Genomic DNA, 18,181 nt, shown 5'->3' on the forward strand with positions numbered 1-18,181 from the left:
TATATAATGATATGCTATGAAATGTTATGCATTGATATGAGATGTGATGATATGAAATGAAATGCTATGAAATGTGATGTATGATGATGATATGTGAAATGTGCATGATTACATGGCTTGTTCATCTAGTTCACTAGACTTATTAAGTTGCCATGACACGTGCACGTTTAAGGGCCCAAACGTAAAAGCTGTATATGTGATGATTGTTTAGGTTGAGTAAACACCTAAACTACATGTGATGTGAAATCGAGCTTGTAAATTTGATGTAAAAGTGTTAAGCTTAACCCGTACTTGCCCTAGCCCGGTTAAGTGCGTTGATGTGGTTGCTCGGGTGGCTCCTTGCAACGAGGTATAACGTGAAGAGTAATACGGGAGGTCTTACCAGCCCCATTGTCATTGAACATACGGATTACTCCTGGAATTGGCTTGTCATTCCTTAACGACATTGACGTACAACCGTAAGGTTGTTCATCTAGTCGGGTGTGACTTATGTCTCACTTATAACGATGTATATGTTATACGAGATGCGTGACTTATGTCACAATTATAAAGATGTTCAGATGTGATATGTGATGATGCAAAAGATGACTAGGCACATTAGGATGACCCATCCTAACATGACTGATGTTGATGCTATGATATGTATATGAGATGATATGTTCGATGATATGTGCCTTAACGACTTAATATGACTTTTATATAATGTTTTAAATGGACAAACGTTTTATAAATTATGTGTTATCTTACTTAGCTAATTCGTTAGCTAACACTTGCTCTTTTAAAATGTATTGTGCCCTCAGGTCCAACAATAGTGAACAGGTAGATGTGAGGCATGGGTAGATGATCTTCAAGCTAGCTATAGTTTACCGATAGTGGCTGCTCGCTTTAGACATTTGCTTTATGTTTAAATATTAATGACTTGTATTGATAATGTACTCGGTTGTTTAATGTTGGGCAACCGATGGATTTCCATTTAGACTTATTTTGATGATATGGCTAGTAACACCATTTAATGAATAAACCAAACAGATTTTACTGGTTTGGACTTTTAAAGTTAATTCCGCTTCTTTTAACGCCGTTAGGCAAAAGTTTTTGGAAATCCTTATTTTTAAACGACGGGCGGATGAGTTCTACGCAAGTGTGTAGAAATCACTTGCGAATAAATGATCTACACACTTAAAAGTGCATGAAGTTTAAAATTTGTACACACTTATTAGTGTGTACATTTTTTCTTCACATTTTTAAATGCGTAACTTTTAAATTTCTTCGCACTTTTTTATGTAAATTATTTGTACACATTTTTAAGTGCGAACAAATCAACAAATTATATAACTTTTCAAAATTGTATAGAATAAAATGTGTAGAATTGACTAATTTGTTGTAGTGCGCTAAGCCCAAATTTACCATTAAAAAAATAATAAAAAAAATAAAAATCATAGTAAGTGTTGAGTTTTATTATTTATCTCTTTATTACAACAAATAGTTCTCTTTCTTTTTTGTTTTCAACTTTCAAGATATCAATACAACAAATTTGTTGTTTGTATGCACCACTTTTTAAAAATGCGAAAAAAATTTCTAAGTTATTCGCACTTAAAAATGTGTACAAATAGTCTACACTAAAAAGTGTGAAAAAAGTTACAAGTTTCACATTTAAAAGTGTGAATAAAATTTTTATACACTAATAAGTGTGTAAAATATTAGATTTGTACGCACTTTTAAATGTAAAGATAATTTCTTCGCGGGTGATTTCTACGCACTATAAAAGTCATTTATTCGCAGGTGATTTTTACACAAGTGCGAAAAAATCGCCCGCGAAGAAATTATCTCCACACTTATAAGTGTGTAAAGTATAAAATTTGTACACACTTATTACTTTATTAGTATGAACATTTTTCTTCACACTTTTAAATGTGAAACTTGTAGCTTTTTTCACACTTTTTAATGTAGACTATTTTGTACACATTTTTATGTGCGAAGTATTCAACACAATTTTACACACTTTTCAAAAGTGTGTAGAAATGATTAATTTGTTGTAGTGTATCAATTATGTTTTTATTAATATAACTAATACTATCCGTAGAACTATTGAAATTCATTAATTAATATAGAAAATACACTATCATTACTATTAGAGGGTTGGAATTGGATGGATTATGGTGGGCGTGGCACCACGTTGGAACACCACCGCCAACCCCTCACCGCGAGTGGTGGCATCAAAATGAGTGGTCAGACCACGCACTCCATAATCCATTTTCTTCAATCATCATCATATGATTTGACTTTATTTTCTTCAAGTTTACTTTTTATTAAATAGTAGTGAGTGAACGGATGCCAACAAAATTTGGATGAGTGATGAGTGAGTGGTGGAGTTGAGGTGACATAATATGATTGGCTAGAAGTGAGTGGTGAAAAAGAAAGTGAGAGGTGAGATGCCAACACCTTAACTGCTATTACCATCACACCATTGCATCGTATCGTACGGAGATATGTGTAATATAGGTATTAAACTTTAAGATGCCCATCCAACCATCATAAACATTGAAAGCTTGTAAGACTATTCTTAAAGATAGGTGAAAATCATAGGTGAAAGAAGATGATTGTATTGGTGAACTATTACGGAGGTGAAGGTGAAAGATAAGTGAAAGAGGGAGTCAGTAAAGAGAATCACCAAGGTGAAGAATTGCATGTCATCATTTCCTCTGTCTTTTTCATGTTCATTGCAATATTTAAATGTGAAATATATGAAGAAAGAGGACAAGAAGACAAAATGAGTGACGCACATGAGCTGTTGTGGAATACGTAGTATTTCTAGATTAAATATATTATACTTTTAGTGAAATAAAAATGGGGACCAAATGATAGGTGAATGGTTAAGAGGAAAATGAAAAGGTAAAAGAGGTGAGAAGGTGATGCTGATATGGCATGAAAAAGTGTAGGTGAAAAAGTGAACGGTTACGAATATTCTAATTGAACTTTAAGTTTGATATCTACCATTCTACCACATAAATAATAAGCTAGGTCACCGAGGATGATAAGTTACTTCGAATGACGACCCATAACAAACTTTGATATGTAATTATTTAGATCCGCTAATCAAATTCGTAGACCTTTTTCCTTAACAAACTCACCTAAGTTTCACTCGAACGAGTATTACAACATTACTCTCATCAAAATGATGTCACACTAGATATAAACTAGCAAAATATAAAATTAAGTATTGTATATATACATAGGGAAAAATAAGTGTGAGGTTGTCATACATCTAAGTTGGGTAAAAAACCTCTCATATATTAACATTTTAATATTAATGAATAAATGATGGGTCCCTGATTTTTAAGGAATAAAAAAATTAAAATGTGAAGAGTTTTTCATCCAAATTGGGTGATTTTGTCTCACACATTCACTTCCCCATATACATGTACTTTAATTAAGACCCATAACAAAATTTTGTAGTGTATAACTTAAAATAAACTTATATAATAAATAAAATAAAATATTTTTTATTGACAATGTTTAATAATTTATAACAATACTACAATAGTTACGATATAATCTCGTACGAGAGTTTAATAGTATAAAGAATAACGTGATATTTTAATATTTTTAACAATGTAGGAGTCTTCCGGATGTATAAAAATTGTTTTAACCAATGAATTCATTAGGGAAAACAATAACAATATATTGATTTAACATGTATTTTATTAGATGAAAAAAATTATTAATAATTTGGGTTATTGAAATTTCAAGTAATTATAATTCATACGTGGTTGTAAACTCTTTTATAGTTTTATAACTTATGAGAATAGATTATAGATATAGATAATTAACAGATGAATTCATAAGTAGATCAAATTAAGTGAAAAGTAAAAGTAGAGTTATTGATGAGAATGATATATCTATATAATTATTAAAACAGTAGTTAACCGGACGATTGTAAGCCTTCTTTAACTCAAAACTATCTTCAAACAATGCCACGTAGGATAAAATCTAGGTGGCAACTCCATATTTTTTTACAATATTTAATTTATTTAGATATCAAAAATTTGAAATAAAAGATAAAAAAAAGTTAGAAAACAAATCTTCATCATACTAAAACAATTCTCGATCATATGATTTTTAAAGTATATTTATTTCTTAATTTAAGTTATATAAAACACTAATCTAATATATAGGTTCCGTAAGTTTCTAATTATTATTCTCAATAAATTATATCATTTTAATTTATAGATTTCCAATAAAGTTTTTGCTTTTATTTACTCATAATATCTATCTATATCTACAATTTGTAATCATATACGAAGATATATATTAAAAAAAAAAGAAAAAACTCTATCAAACTCTCACCAATTCCAGATTTATTACCTTTATTATTTGTTTTTTTTTTTTTAAGTTTCTAATTATTATTCTCAATAAATTATATCATTTTAATTTATAGATTTCCAATAAAGATTTGCTTTTATTTACTCATAATATCTATCTATATCTACAATTTGTAATCATATACAAAGATATATATTAAAAAAAAAACTCTATCAAACTCTCACCAATTCCAGATTTATTACATTTATTCTTTTTTTTTTATGTTCTTTATTAAATTATGTCATCTTTTGTATTACAGTATTCGTGGAAAAATCGTTAATCCAACTTTTGATTATAAACTTTTATAAATTTAATTACTTTGTATTAACAACAAAAGATATGTTTTTTGTCAAATAAGTGATCTATATCACGCGTAAGGATTTAGATAGTTCATTTGCTTTTGAATTTTAAAGGCGGATTTTTTGAATATGAGGTATAAAGAGTAGAATAGTGTGCGTATTATAAATTTAGATTACTTTTGATTATAAACTTTTATAAATTTAATTACTTTGTATTAACAACAAAAGATATGTTTTTTGTCAAATAAGTGATCTATATCACGTGTAAGGATTTAGATAGTTCATTTGGTTTTAAATTTTAAAGGCGGATTTTTTGAATATGAGGTATAAAGAGTAGAATAGTGTGCGTATTATAAATTTAGATTAGTCTTCTTTGTAAGATAATAAGTATTCTTTGAGTGAAGAATCAATTAATACAAAAAATGAATTTGTGTGATAAGATCATTTGCATTTTATTTAATTTATGGATATGAATACTATATCCTTAATTTTAATTTGAACTGTCTTCTAAAGTTCATATATATATTAAAACAGTAGTAATCCATACGATTTTAAAACACCTTCAACTAAAAACTATCTTATTTTGTATAACATTACCACATAGGACAAATCCCATGTGGCATCTTCACATTTTTTTGATAATTTTTTTGTATCCTTAAATTAAATTTATTTTAAATATTAAAAAAAAATATGACTTACTTAATTTCTAAATACTATATAAGTATTAAAATCTATTTATTTTAGCTAAAAGTTTGTTTTCAGTCTAATTAAAATTGAAGATCACGTGTAATTAATTGCAACTTTTATGAATAGCTACTTGATTATTGAAACATGACCCTACTTATATTACGGTGTATATTAAAATAAATTGAAAATTTTATTTACTTTATTTTTTATTTTATTTAAATATGTATTGGGTTGTTTTAGTTTTTTGTGTATGTGATTGTTTTTTTTATTTTTTTATTTACAATCATTTATGAAAATTGTTGAGTAACCCTTATCATTTTGACATTCAGTTTCATTGTTGCTATGTATTTTATTCAATAATATGTTATATCTTTTTTTTATAACCTATGTAGCCGAGTCCGAATTCAACGCATGTTATTTAGTATTTTTGTTGACTGGGTTTGTTGTTAATCATAATATAAAAATACAGGGTCAACAAATGATATGATTGTATAGATTAACACAAAACATTTTTAATAATTATCAATATCCGCATCTATATTATTTTTCGTATATTTTATCTATCCATTAATGATGTTTTGGTTAGCCGCACATCGTGCGGGTAAAAGACCTAATACTCATATATATTTTTAAAGCTATTAACTTAATAATTATTACATGACCAAAAATAATTAATAGATGTTCTTCAGTTCTTTTCATTATTTTCTGTTGTTGATTTTATCAAATGTAGTAATTGAATTATTTAAAAAAATGTCTATTTTTTAAGAATAGATATCATTCGTAATTATACCAAACATCATGAGTGCAGTGATGATATAACATATAAATATACTACTCCGAAACTATACATCCTATATTTTCTGTCAACAAATAATTTCCAACTTTCCCATTTCTCTCTCACTCACTCATCATTTCATCGCCGCAAATTCAACCAACCACCACCGAAATCATTGATACCCCGCCGTTTATTCCGGCCATTCTCCGCCGGATATCTCCCAAATTCATCACACTCATGCTTCCCATCACCGACACCATCTCACCACCGTCACCTAAAAAACCACTTCCTGAATTACATCGAAAAAACTCTTTTAGTTCCATTAAACCTTATCTTCCTCGTACATGGCTTATTCTCTTTGTCTTTTTCCTTCAAATCGTTCTCCTATTATTCGCTCGCAATTTCCACGTGTCCACCGCCATCACCACCACCACCCACCAACCGGAGCCAACCACCTTCGCCGTCGTTCACGGCGGAGAAGATGACGGTAACAACCAATGCCCATTAGGTAAAATATTCGTATACGAATTACCATCATTTTTCAACACCGAGTTATTAGAAAACTGTCATGAATTAAACCCTTTTGGTCCTCGTTGCGACACCTATTCTAACGACGGACTTGGCCGTCCGGCGACAAAGCTTGCCGGAGTGATTCCGTCAAGTCTAGCCGGCTCATGGTTTTGGACTGACCAGTTTGCATCAGAAATAATCTATCATAATAGAATGATGAACTATCGTTGTAGAACATTAGAGCCAGAATCAGCTACGGCGTACTACATTCCGTTTTACGCTGGACTCGCAGTGGGTAAATATCTATGGACGAAGAATTACACGGCAGAAGATCGTGACCGTCATTGCGAAATGATGCTGAAGTGGGTTCATGATCAACCGTATTGGAAGAAATCGGACGGTTGGGATCATTTCATTACGATGGGACGCATCACATGGGATTTCCGTCGGTCTAATGAACAAGATTGGGGGTCAAGATGTATTTATTTACCAGGGATGAGAAACATCACACGGTTATTAATTGAGCGGAATTCATGGGACTATTTTGATGTCGGTGTTCCTTATCCCACTGGATTCCATCCCAATACCCCTTCAGATGTCGCCACGTGGCAGGACTTCGTCCGTACACGTGACCGAGATACCTTGTTCTGTTTTGCTGGTGCGACGCGTGGGCTTATCAAGAATGATTTTCGTGGGTTGTTGTTGAATCAATGCTACAACTCGTCGGATTCTTGTCGGGTCGTGGATTGTGGCGGGTCAAAATGCTCCAACGGGACTTCGTTAATCCTTGAGTCTTTTCTCGGGTCCGAATTTTGTCTTCAGCCTAGGGGAGATAGCTTTACTAGGAGGTCTATTTTTGATTGCATGATTGCGGGTTCGGTTCCAGTGTTCTTCTGGAACCGAACCGCGTACTCACAATACGAATGGTTCTTACCGGGTCAGCCCGAAAGCTATTCGGTTTTTATTGATAAAAATGACGTGTTAAATGGGAAGTCTATAAAAAGCGTACTTGAGAAATTTGGAAAAGATGAGGTGAGAAAAATGAGAGAAAAAGTGATTGAATATATTCCAAGAATTGTGTATGCAAAACCACATGAAGGTCTTGAAGGTATGAAAGATGCATTTGATGTGGCTGTGGAAGGAGTTTTGAATAGGGTGAAGGATCATGAGAAAGAAGGGTTTAAATGGTAATTATTGTTATTATTTTGGCAAATTTTTATATCAAACAATTCGATATATTATTTTTATACAAATCTGATAAAGATGGTAGAAATTAGTTTATAGATATACAAGTTTTGGCTAAGTGGGAATGGTGACTGATGTAAAATTTGTACAATTTATGATTGGTTTGCTACAAGTAGATATATAAGAGTAATAATAATAATAAACTTATTTACAATACTTTGCACCATGTTTTATTTTTTTCTGCATTAATATTTGTTTTTGCACATAAAGTATGCTTTGTTCGATTCTGTTTGGTTTTATGTAGGTTGCAATCATTTCTTTATATTTTTGAATGCATTATATAATACTGTAATTATTTACTTTTACTGTGTAAGATGGAACAAAAATAAAGTGTCGAGCTACCGTGGCATAACTTTTTTAATTAGCTAGTCTAAAGTTTCAAGCTACTCGTATATAATATAACTTTTGTTATATATCTCTTCCCGTTATTGCTGTCAGCAATTGAGGTAACTAATCTGTTAAACTTGGAAATATCAATCGAGTTATTACAAGCTCATTGTTTTCATTGCATGGGTTGATCATTCCATTCCGTTCACCTCCATTTAATTTGTTACCAAACTTACGTAGTATCAAATTTTATTTAAATAAAAGGTTAGCTAATGACTTAATGATAAGCCTTGATAACTAAGAACGTTGTGTGTGTGCTGCTGGTAACAATAATGTCGTGAAATATTAGTATTGGTATAATGGTATGCCTCGACCCTGCACACAAGCCCCATTTCCTTGGTCATTTCTAAGCTAAGTAATGGACGGTGGCGTAAAGTGTGCGGATATAACTTTGAATCTCATTTCGAATAATACTTTTTGTACTTCCCTTGTGTTGTTAGATAGCTCCTTCATACATTTGTTTTAGCAGCAAATGACAGGTTAAAGATTGTGATTTAATGGTTATGGTTTATCACAAGTGATTAGATATATACTTGTTTTATTGATTTTAATTATGATCAACGAGCCAAGTCACTAATCTCAATATTGATTTAATTAATCAAACGATGCCTTTCACTACTTAACGGGTATATATATATATATATATATATATGTCTTTGTAATGCTATAGTGATAAACGATAGTATTAAGTTTAGTGATATTGATCGATATGCATATCCTCTATCTTTATAGATGCTTCAAATAAAAAGGGAAACGGGAAAGTCATTTAGCGTCAAGTGGTCAAACATTGCATCAAATACTCCGTAGTAGACTAATTAAGTAGTTAGATTTGCTCATTTGCTATATAGATAAAAACAACATTGCATCAAAGACTCACTAGTTAATACATCTAGTGAATGATAAGGAAACTTTTATAAACGATAGTAAAATATCTAGATTGAAGTACGTATATTACAATTTATTCTGAAAAAGCTTGGTTCATATTTATGATATGACATCAATCGTATAGTCTATATAATCTGTGGGACATGTTATAAAGTAATTTTACTTTTTCTTTGTTGGTTCACTTGGTTGTGTTGGTTCTTGTCCCAATTGGATAGGAGGGCGAGGCCCTGACCGTAAATACGAAGAATAAAAGTGTGAAAAGTGGTGCATTAGTGGTAATCAAGTAAACCCATGTTTTGTATTGTTTTGTTTTTCCACAATGCTTTATCCTCGGACTATGTGACACGTGATGGACACTTGCTCTTATTTTACAAGTCCCATATTATTAAAAGACGATAAGAATCGATTTTTTAACGCCCCCAATATCCGCATCATTTTTTTTTAACCCGACCATTACTATCTTTTTGCAAAAAGTGAAAAAAATGCGAACCCCTATGTTTATAATGGTAAATATGACAGAATAAAAGCGGACCCCCTATCAGAGTCGTTGCAAAAAATCTAGTCGGGTTACCAAAAAGGTGATCGGGTTACCAGGTGCCTTTTTTAATTGGTCTTGAAAGTAGTCAATGACGGTATGAATTATGAAAGATGGGGGAGGATGGACTCCTGGAACGAAGATAATTCGTCATTAGAAACAAAAAAATTTATAAACTATAAAATACAATGTAAATTTAAAGGATTTTATTAGACGAAGACCTAAGAATTTTCTTTAAAATATATTAAATGATTGTATATTTATAAAAAATTAACGTGCAGTTTTAATATGAAAATATATAATCGTTTTAAGGTTTCATTTAATATTCTTCAAATGTAAATTATAGGTTTTCAGTACTTTATATATAATAGAGTAAATTACACTTTTCATCCTTAAAGTTGACACGTTTTTTAATTTTGATTCCTAAACTTTAAAAATTACAATTTTGACCCTAAAGTTGACCAATTTTTTCAATAATCGTTTTTTGGCCTTACGGCGTTAAAAAATGACCGTTAACGTATGCACGTGCTAGACACGTAAGGACACTAATGTCATTTCACCTTACACTGAGGGACGAAAAGTGAAAAAATAGCTACTTGAGGGACGAAAAATGAAAATCAAACAAATAATTTTATTCTTCCATTTTTCGATCATCTTTACCCCCAAGCCTCTCCAATCACCACCACCTAATAACTACCAACAACAGTCGCCGCTACCAGCCACCACCGTCGGTAACCAACACCAGCTACCGCCGTCTATAACCGCCACCTCCGGCCACCGCCGCCTATAATTACCACGAGCCACCGCCACTACAATCAACACTAGCCACCACCACCTATAATCACCACCAGCCACCGCTGCCTACAATTACCATCAAACACCGCCGTCTACAGTCACCACCAACCAACCGCCGCCGAATAGTTACACCACCAACCAACCGCCGCCACCTTGAATCACCACCATCCACCGTCCCCCATTCAATTAAAATCAAAATTTAAGAAAAGAAAAAAAAATGACTGACATGTTTAAATTATAATTTGTTTGATTGCTTGTGTTTTGAATATCATGAATTTGAGTAAATGATTTTGTTTGTGGGTTAGATTTGGATTCAAAGTCGAGTTTATTAGGTATAATCGGAAAATAGATGTCTAGTCGAAAAATTCCATCGGTAAAAATGATCGGAGAAGATGATCGGAAAAGAAAGAATGTAAAAATAAATTTATTTGTATGATTTTCATTTTTCGTCCTTCAAGTAGCTATTTTTTCCCTTTTCGTCCCTCAAATAGCTATTTTTTCACTTTTCGTCCCTCAAATAGCTATTTTTTCACTTTTCGTCCCTCGGTGTAAGTTGAAATGACATTAGTGCTTTCACGTGTCTAACACGTGCGTACGTTAACGGCAATTGTTTAACGTCGTAAGACCAAAGGACGATTATTGAAAAAACTGGCCATCTTTAGGGTCAAAATTATAATTTTTAAAGTTTAGAGATCAAAAGTAAAAACGTGCTAACTTTAGAGTCGAAAAGTGTAATTTACTCTATATAATAATGATGATGATGTCGTTAAGATATATTTTGAAAATATATAATATTTTGACGTTTATAAATAGCACATATGGTATTGTCTCTTTCTCTTTTTATCTATATCTCTCTTAATAATTAGGGTTAATACTTATGGATGGATTTAGTAACCGAAATTCCCTCCAACCCTTTATCTGGCTCTGATGGAGTTAGCACGAACTGGTGCGTAAATGTTATACCAAATGAATCTATGGAAAATTGGAAATACCTACATGGTTGGGTCATCAGTTATTCTTCCAAGTCCATTTAAGCTTGCTTAAAATTTACCAGGCCCATTATAATTCACAGCAGGCCCGAAAGGGTGGCCAAGCTAACAACGTTGGCCATCAGCCCATGAGCCTACTGCCTACGACTACGAGTCCATAATACAATGATAAGTAAACAAATCATGCATTATGTTTTTAATAACATGATCATTGTATGGAAGATTGATTATATATCATTTTGTGAAAAAACAAACAGTCTATATATCTTATATCTTATTAATGATAAACAACCAGCAATTGCTAATTGCATATATACATGTCCGCTTATTCAGATATTTAAGTTTAAAATACATAGTTTTGTGCCAAAGAAGTAAAGAAATGTCACATCCAAGTATCAAACTACATTGATGATTTGAAGGTTGACATAAAGAAACAAACAACTTCGAATGTTTAAATCTACTTTCAGTATGACTTAACTTGTGGTAGTGTAAATACATATTCTTAATCCTATTATTATCAACTAGAAGGGTGTCTGCGTGTTGTAGCAACAACAGTTTATAACGGGTAAGATGTCGTAACGGTAATACAAGTTGTTTAGGATACTTTAATGAGATGTGGCGATGAGGCATATAACCGTGGTTATCATTCTAAATATAAGTCGAGGATTAGATGAAAAAAATAATAATGTGCAAAAACTAACCATTCTAAATATATCTGTTAGAGTTACTTAGGGATAGTTTAAGAATATTGAAAAAAATGTTGAATTTCTTAAAATAAAGAGTCAATATGTTTTATAAAGAAGTATAAAAATAAATAGAATAGTCCTTTATTGCCTTAATCATGGTCTTACTTGGAATTGAAAGTCGTGTTAATAAACAATTAAAACTATTGTAGTTATCCCTAACCAAGATCCAAAACAAACTAAATTTGTTTTGACATAAGTATCTCCTCATGATAGGATATTTTGGAAACATTGAAACAAACGTAGAAATCCTCCAAAGTATATGTACACGAACATTGTTCTAACTAAGAATCTATTAGATACCTTCAAGCTTACGAACCGCAAACCACAATATCCCTCACAACTCGCTGGTCCTTTCATTTGTCATATTATTCACTAATCATGTGTATAGCATCGACTATATTAAGCTATGATAAATTTTACCCACTTTCAAACTTTCTACAATGTACATAAGAATAAAAACTCAAATAAGAATTGAATTTACTATGCCAATAAAATAAAAACTAGGATGAGATTATGAGAATTAGGTAGCTGTATGAACATAGTTTGACGGTAGGCAGAGCCGGCTTAATAGTAATCTAGGATAAGCAGCTGCGTTGGGCTTCCATTTTTCTCGGGCCTTCATATTTTATACACTGAATAAAGTATTTATAGATATTTGGGCTAATACTATTACATTATAAAAGATGAAAAAGTTAAGCGGCTATTGACTTATCGCTGTGCCTTAAGAAAAAATAAAAAGGGAGACTATGTATCATAATGAAAGGCAGGAGACTTAAATAGATTTCGCTTAAAGGAGTACCTTTCACAGTTTTCAGGTATTTTTTTATTATTATTATTTTTTTTGCTTTTTTGTTTTCTTTGCTAATGACTTAGGCCTAGAACATAAATTTCGCTTAAGTCCTCCAAAAATTTTAAGCCGGCACGGACGGTAAGTGATAGTATGTACATCACCATTTTTAGCCGTACACCATCAAACATATATTAGACAATTGTACTAAAGTACTCAACAATAATCGAAAATATGTTTGATGGTGTAGGAGTAAAAAATGTTGGGCGTACGAATCACACCCAAATTTAATTAACCTAAATTTACCGCAGTTGTTTTTGTTCTAGTACTAGTAGTCGGTAAATTACAGCACAAATAAATATCCGGTTTACACTACTAGAGTAAAAAGCAACAGATATTTTGCTCAAGGATTCTACTTAATTTTCACATATGCGGCCCAAATACACTAACGTGCCCTGCCTTTAATCCAACGGCTCAAAAACAATATTCTGAAAATTACCGATATAAATATCAGAAACCCTAAACCTTAACCCCCCTCTTTCTTTCTCCTTTTCCAACCTCCGCAGGCAGGAAGGAAAAACACAGGAGAAAAACACACGCACACACCGCCACCAAATTTATATCTTTATTGTATACATACAAACCCTGATTTATTATATATCATGCCTTCTCTTGCCGTTTTGTCTGAAACTTCTGAAACAACTACTAAAGTCAAGAAGATGATGAAGAACACCGCCACCGACACCGACACCGTCGCTCTCGAATCTCCAATTTCAAAAAAAGAAAAAAAGAGCAAAAAAATTATCTCTTCTGATTCTGAAAAGTCAGAAAAGAAATCCAAAAAGAAACGTAAAGCTGCTTCTGATGATGATGATAATGATACTAGCTCTGAACAAATTCAACCTAATATCAAGGTATATATAATATAAATATTTATATGTATGTTTGTATGCATGTGTTATTGGATTTAAAAATTTGAATGAATTGATGTTGTGAAGGATGATGAGGGTGTGAAGAAAAGTAAGAAGAAGAAAATAAAATTGGATGAAGAGGCAGCACTAGTTGAGGTTGTTAAGAAAGTAGAAGAGAATCCGAATGCGGTTACTAATTTTAGAATTTCGGAGCCGTTGAAGAATGCTTTGAAGGCTAAGGGGATTGAAGCATTGTTTCCAATTCAGGCCAGGACTTTTAATTCTATCTATGATGGTCTTGATTTGATTGGGAAAGCCAAAACTGGTCAGGTACTTAACAAATTCATTTTTTGTATATATTTATGTTTGGATAAAGATAATGTCATGTTGAATAATAGGAATTGGTTTATGGAACTTAATTTTTTAAGTTATATATATGTTTAGGGGAAAACATTGGCTTTTATATTGCCAATATTGGAGTCTTTAATCAATGGACCTGAGAAAGCAACTAGGAGGACCGGGTACGGGCGGTCACCTACGATTCTTGTGCTTTTGCCAACTAGGGAGTTAGCAAAGCAGGTATTTTGATCACTTTTGAGTTATGTACAACATTTTGGGTTATTGGTTTTTTTGGTTTTAGTAATAAATAAGCTTGTGAGTTAGGTGTTTACGGATTTCAAATATTACGGTGAGGCTGTTGGCTTGAGTTCATGTTGTTTGTATGGTGGTGGAGGGGCATCTATTGGTCCTCAAACTGTTCAACTGAAAAGAGGAGTGGATATTGTTGTCGGAGCTGTTGGTCGTGTTAAGGTTAGTATTACATTGTTTAATCATCTCTAGACAGGAGTTTTTTATTTTTTTATTTTATTATTATTTTTTTTGTTATGTTTAGAACAACTTCATGGTTAACTTGTATGAGTAATATGTTAAGCGAAGCTTGTGTGATTTGATAATAATGTCTAGGATCATATTGAGAGAGGGAACCTTGACTTGTGCTCATTGAAATTCCGTATCCTTGATGAAGCTGATGAAATGTTGAGGCAAGGTTTTGTTGAAGATGTTGAATATATTCTAGGTATATATATTTTTTTCAAATTTCCGGATATATTTCCGTTGAGTTAGACACATTTGCTTAGATACCTTTGTGCATTATCTATATATATCTTTATACTTTGTCTATCATTTTTCAAGTATGGGATGATTACATAGGTTACTGTTTCTGTATTTTCATTCCCCTGTTGTCATTTTTTTTATTGTTTGTTTTTGATTGCTTTCTATATATATATATATATAGTATATTTAGATATTTAGATTTTAAGAAGTTACTTCGGAGAATTTTCAAATTTAGCCATCTGGGCTTGAAAATTTGCTTATTAGTGAGACTATGTTTTGCTTCAGTTTCATATTCCTTGTAGAATTTTAATTTGTTGGCAATTAGTTATAATTTTGAATATTCCATAAAGAACATGTTTTTGTTCCTGGAAATGATGTCAGAAACCCTGCATATGTTATATCTTGTACGGAAGTGTTAGTAGCCTAATCTTTCATTTAACAAATTCAAGTTTGGCAAATCGGTTTTTTCCGCCATCTGGTCTTCTTTTTTATTGCATATATAGCTGACTCCAGCTTCTTTCTTTTGTTTTAAAGGCAAGGTGAATGATGCCACCAAAGTTCAAACAGTTCTGTTCAGTGCAACTTTACCAGCTTGGGTGAATCATGTAAGCCTCTTTGACTATTGCTCACTTTGCTGTTTTATGTTGCTCCCATAAGTGGATCTAAATAGGCAGGGTGTATGTCATTAATGTATTACAAGTTTCTTACAACGTTCTCTTCGTTGTGCTTGCTCAGATTGCATCGAAGTTTTTGAAATCAGACAAGAAGATTGTAGATCTTGTTGGTGTTCAGGTAATGAAGGCCAGTGAAAATGTTAGACACATCATCATGCCTTGTTCTTGGACAGCAAGATCACAGGTCATTCCTGATATCATTCGCCATCATAGCAGGTAGGTTATCATACTTTATAACTAGTTTAGTAGCAGTCTGCAGATGTTGTTAAACATTGTGTTAAGCATGTATTCTTTTGTTTTCTCATGTTTAGTTGTGTTTCTTTCAGTGGTGGCCGTACCATTATTTTCACCGAGACAAAGGATTATTGCTCTGAACTATCTGGACTACTGACAGGAGCCCGACCGTTACATGGTGACATTCAACAGTCTGTGCGAGAGGTATATCAATATCTACATTATGATATATGAAAATTTAACTTGAGTATACCTTTTTAGGAGTAAGTATTAAATATGTGATTTTGTAATAGCAAACACTTGCGGGATTCCGATCAGGCAAGTTCATGACATTGGTGGCCACAAATGTGGCAGCTCGAGGACTCGATATTAATGATGTCCAGCTGATCATCCAGGTATAGTTTGTTATCATCCATTAAAATCTAGTCATTAATTCTAGTACTTGTAGATCAGTAGATCTTTTGGTTTTATATATTATATCAATATCAATGAATTTACTTCTGCATCCTTCAGTGTGAACCACCACGTGATGTTGAAGACTATATTCACCGATCTGGGAGGACAGGGAGAGCTGGTATTTTCATACTTCTGTTATTCGTCATAAGAAATAATCATTCAACTATTTTTCATGCCTCTAATGTATTAGTTGGTTGCTGCTTTAACTTTCTCCAGGGAAGTCTGGTGTTGCCATTACACTTTATGAGCCAAGGAAGGCCAATATCTCCAAGTTAGAGAGAGAAGCGGGTGTCAAATTTGAACATATATCTGCTCCTCAACCGGCTGATATTGCTAAAGCTGCTGGTGGAGATGCAGCAGAGGCAATAATACAAGTTGCCGACAGGTGAACTTTCTTTTTGTGATCGATTTTGTACTCATACAAATAATATTGCAAGGTATTGAACATAGTTTTTGTGTAGTGTCATCCCTGTCTTCAAGTCAGCTGCAGAGGAGTTGTTAAATTCTTCTGGCCTAACACCGGTGGAACTTCTTGCTAAGGCGCTTGCCAAGAGTGTTGTAAGTCTAGTGCAGATTCTTATTCATTGGTCTGTTATTTGTTTCCGCTTGTATGTGTAAGATAAAAGGGTATCATATCATTTTTGTTTCTCATTTCTGCCAGGGATATACAGAAATTAAAAAGAGGTCACTTCTATCGTCCATGGAGAACTTTGTGACACTACATCTTGATGCTGGAAGACCTTGTTATACACCTTCGTAAGCCTTCAAAACCTGTTTGTTTTGAACTTGTAATTTTGTTGCGTATATTAACGTGTGATGGTCATTTTTTAATTACAGATTCGCATATGGTGTCTTGAGAAGGTTTCTGCCTGAAGAAAAAGTAGAGTCAATTCAAGGTTTAGCCCTAACTGCTGATCAAAGAGGTGCTGTCTTTGATGTTCCTGTGGAAGACTTGGATATGTTCCTTGCTGGTTCGTTTTCATCTATCTGCTCCGCTATATAATCTTAGTAATATATCAATGTGTTCAATTGTTTATGTTTCTTGATTCGGTAATGGATTTGCAGGCCAGGAGAATGCTACAGGAGTGAGCTTGCAGGTGGTCAAGGAGCTGCCACAATTGCAAGAAAAAGAGCAGGCCAGATCAAGATTTAGCAGCGGTAGTAATGGGTTCTCTCGTGGACGTAATTTCTCTGATCGCCGGAATGATAGATTTTCTAGAGGTTCTGGAGGCAGAAGTGGTGGTGGTGGTAGTAGAGGCGGCCGTGGGAGTTACAAGAGATATTAAAAAGCGTCAGTATCCAAACAATACAATACGTGTTTTATAGACAACCCGCCGTTTCTCTTCAAGCATGTGAGCAGTTTTGATTATTGCCAATATGGGCTCCTAATTATAATAGTGTTATTTTGTTATCCAGTTTCTCTAATTAGTTTAGTTTCTATTCTTTGGGGTATGTTTTTCATTTCCCCACTTTTTTTGTTTAATGTATCAGAGTGGGATAATTGACATTTTCTTTTCTATATTAATATCTGTTGTGTGTTTATGGTAAAAGTTCACCCGAATAATAAATGGGTTTACATTCTTAGGCTAACAGCAATGACTTTTCAATTGTTAATTGGTTGATGATTTCTTTCGGTGTGATTGGACATGACAAATTGCTTAGCTTAATTTGTGCAGTATTTGTAGATGCTTTCTTTACAACACAACAAAAGTGGCAGTTTGCCACTTGCATTTGTGTAAAACCATCATCTTTAAAGTCGTATGTATTTGTATTGATGGTATACATAAGTGATAG

The 18,181-nt window shown here is 32.8% G+C and overlaps 2 protein-coding genes across 2 annotated transcripts; both read left to right on the forward strand.

The window, feature by feature from the left end:
- Positions 1-6,185: 6,185 nt before the first annotated feature.
- On the forward strand, positions 6,186-8,031 carry LOC122603776 (xyloglucan galactosyltransferase XLT2). Its single transcript, XM_043776577.1, has one exon. It carries the CDS (start codon positions 6,358-6,360, stop codon positions 7,819-7,821), a length of 1,464 nt encoding a protein of 487 aa, XP_043632512.1. The 5' UTR covers positions 6,186-6,357; the 3' UTR covers positions 7,822-8,031.
- Positions 8,032-13,542: 5,511 nt separating this feature from the next.
- LOC122603775 (DEAD-box ATP-dependent RNA helicase 7-like) lies at positions 13,543-17,937 on the forward strand. The gene is made up of 15 exons (XM_043776576.1): positions 13,543-13,913; positions 13,998-14,240; positions 14,355-14,489; positions 14,574-14,720; positions 14,874-14,985; positions 15,558-15,628; positions 15,759-15,913; positions 16,024-16,135; positions 16,225-16,326; positions 16,445-16,505; positions 16,604-16,772; positions 16,849-16,945; positions 17,049-17,143; positions 17,225-17,358; positions 17,453-17,937. The coding sequence occupies exons 1-15, from the start codon at positions 13,662-13,664 to the stop codon at positions 17,671-17,673; spliced, it is 2,106 nt and encodes a 701-aa protein (XP_043632511.1). The 5' UTR covers positions 13,543-13,661; the 3' UTR covers positions 17,674-17,937.
- Positions 17,938-18,181: the final 244 nt, after the last annotated feature.

This window comes from Erigeron canadensis, chromosome 6, assembly GCF_010389155.1.
Source record: "Erigeron canadensis isolate Cc75 chromosome 6, C_canadensis_v1, whole genome shotgun sequence".
Lineage (NCBI taxonomy): Eukaryota > Viridiplantae > Streptophyta > Magnoliopsida > Asterales > Asteraceae > Erigeron > Erigeron canadensis.

Coding starts and splice junctions, on each gene's coding strand:
- LOC122603776 (XM_043776577.1), top strand. CDS start 6,358: ATGCTTCCCATCACCGACACCATCTCACCACCGTCACCTAAAAAACCA.
- LOC122603775 (XM_043776576.1), top strand. CDS start 13,662: ATGCCTTCTCTTGCCGTTTTGTCTGAAACTTCTGAAACAACTACTAAA. Junction 14,490..14,573: donor CTAGGGAGTTAGCAAAGCAG/GTATTTTGATCA, acceptor CTTGTGAGTTAG/GTGTTTACGGATTTCAAATA. Junction 14,721..14,873: donor GAGCTGTTGGTCGTGTTAAG/GTTAGTATTACA, acceptor AATAATGTCTAG/GATCATATTGAGAGAGGGAA.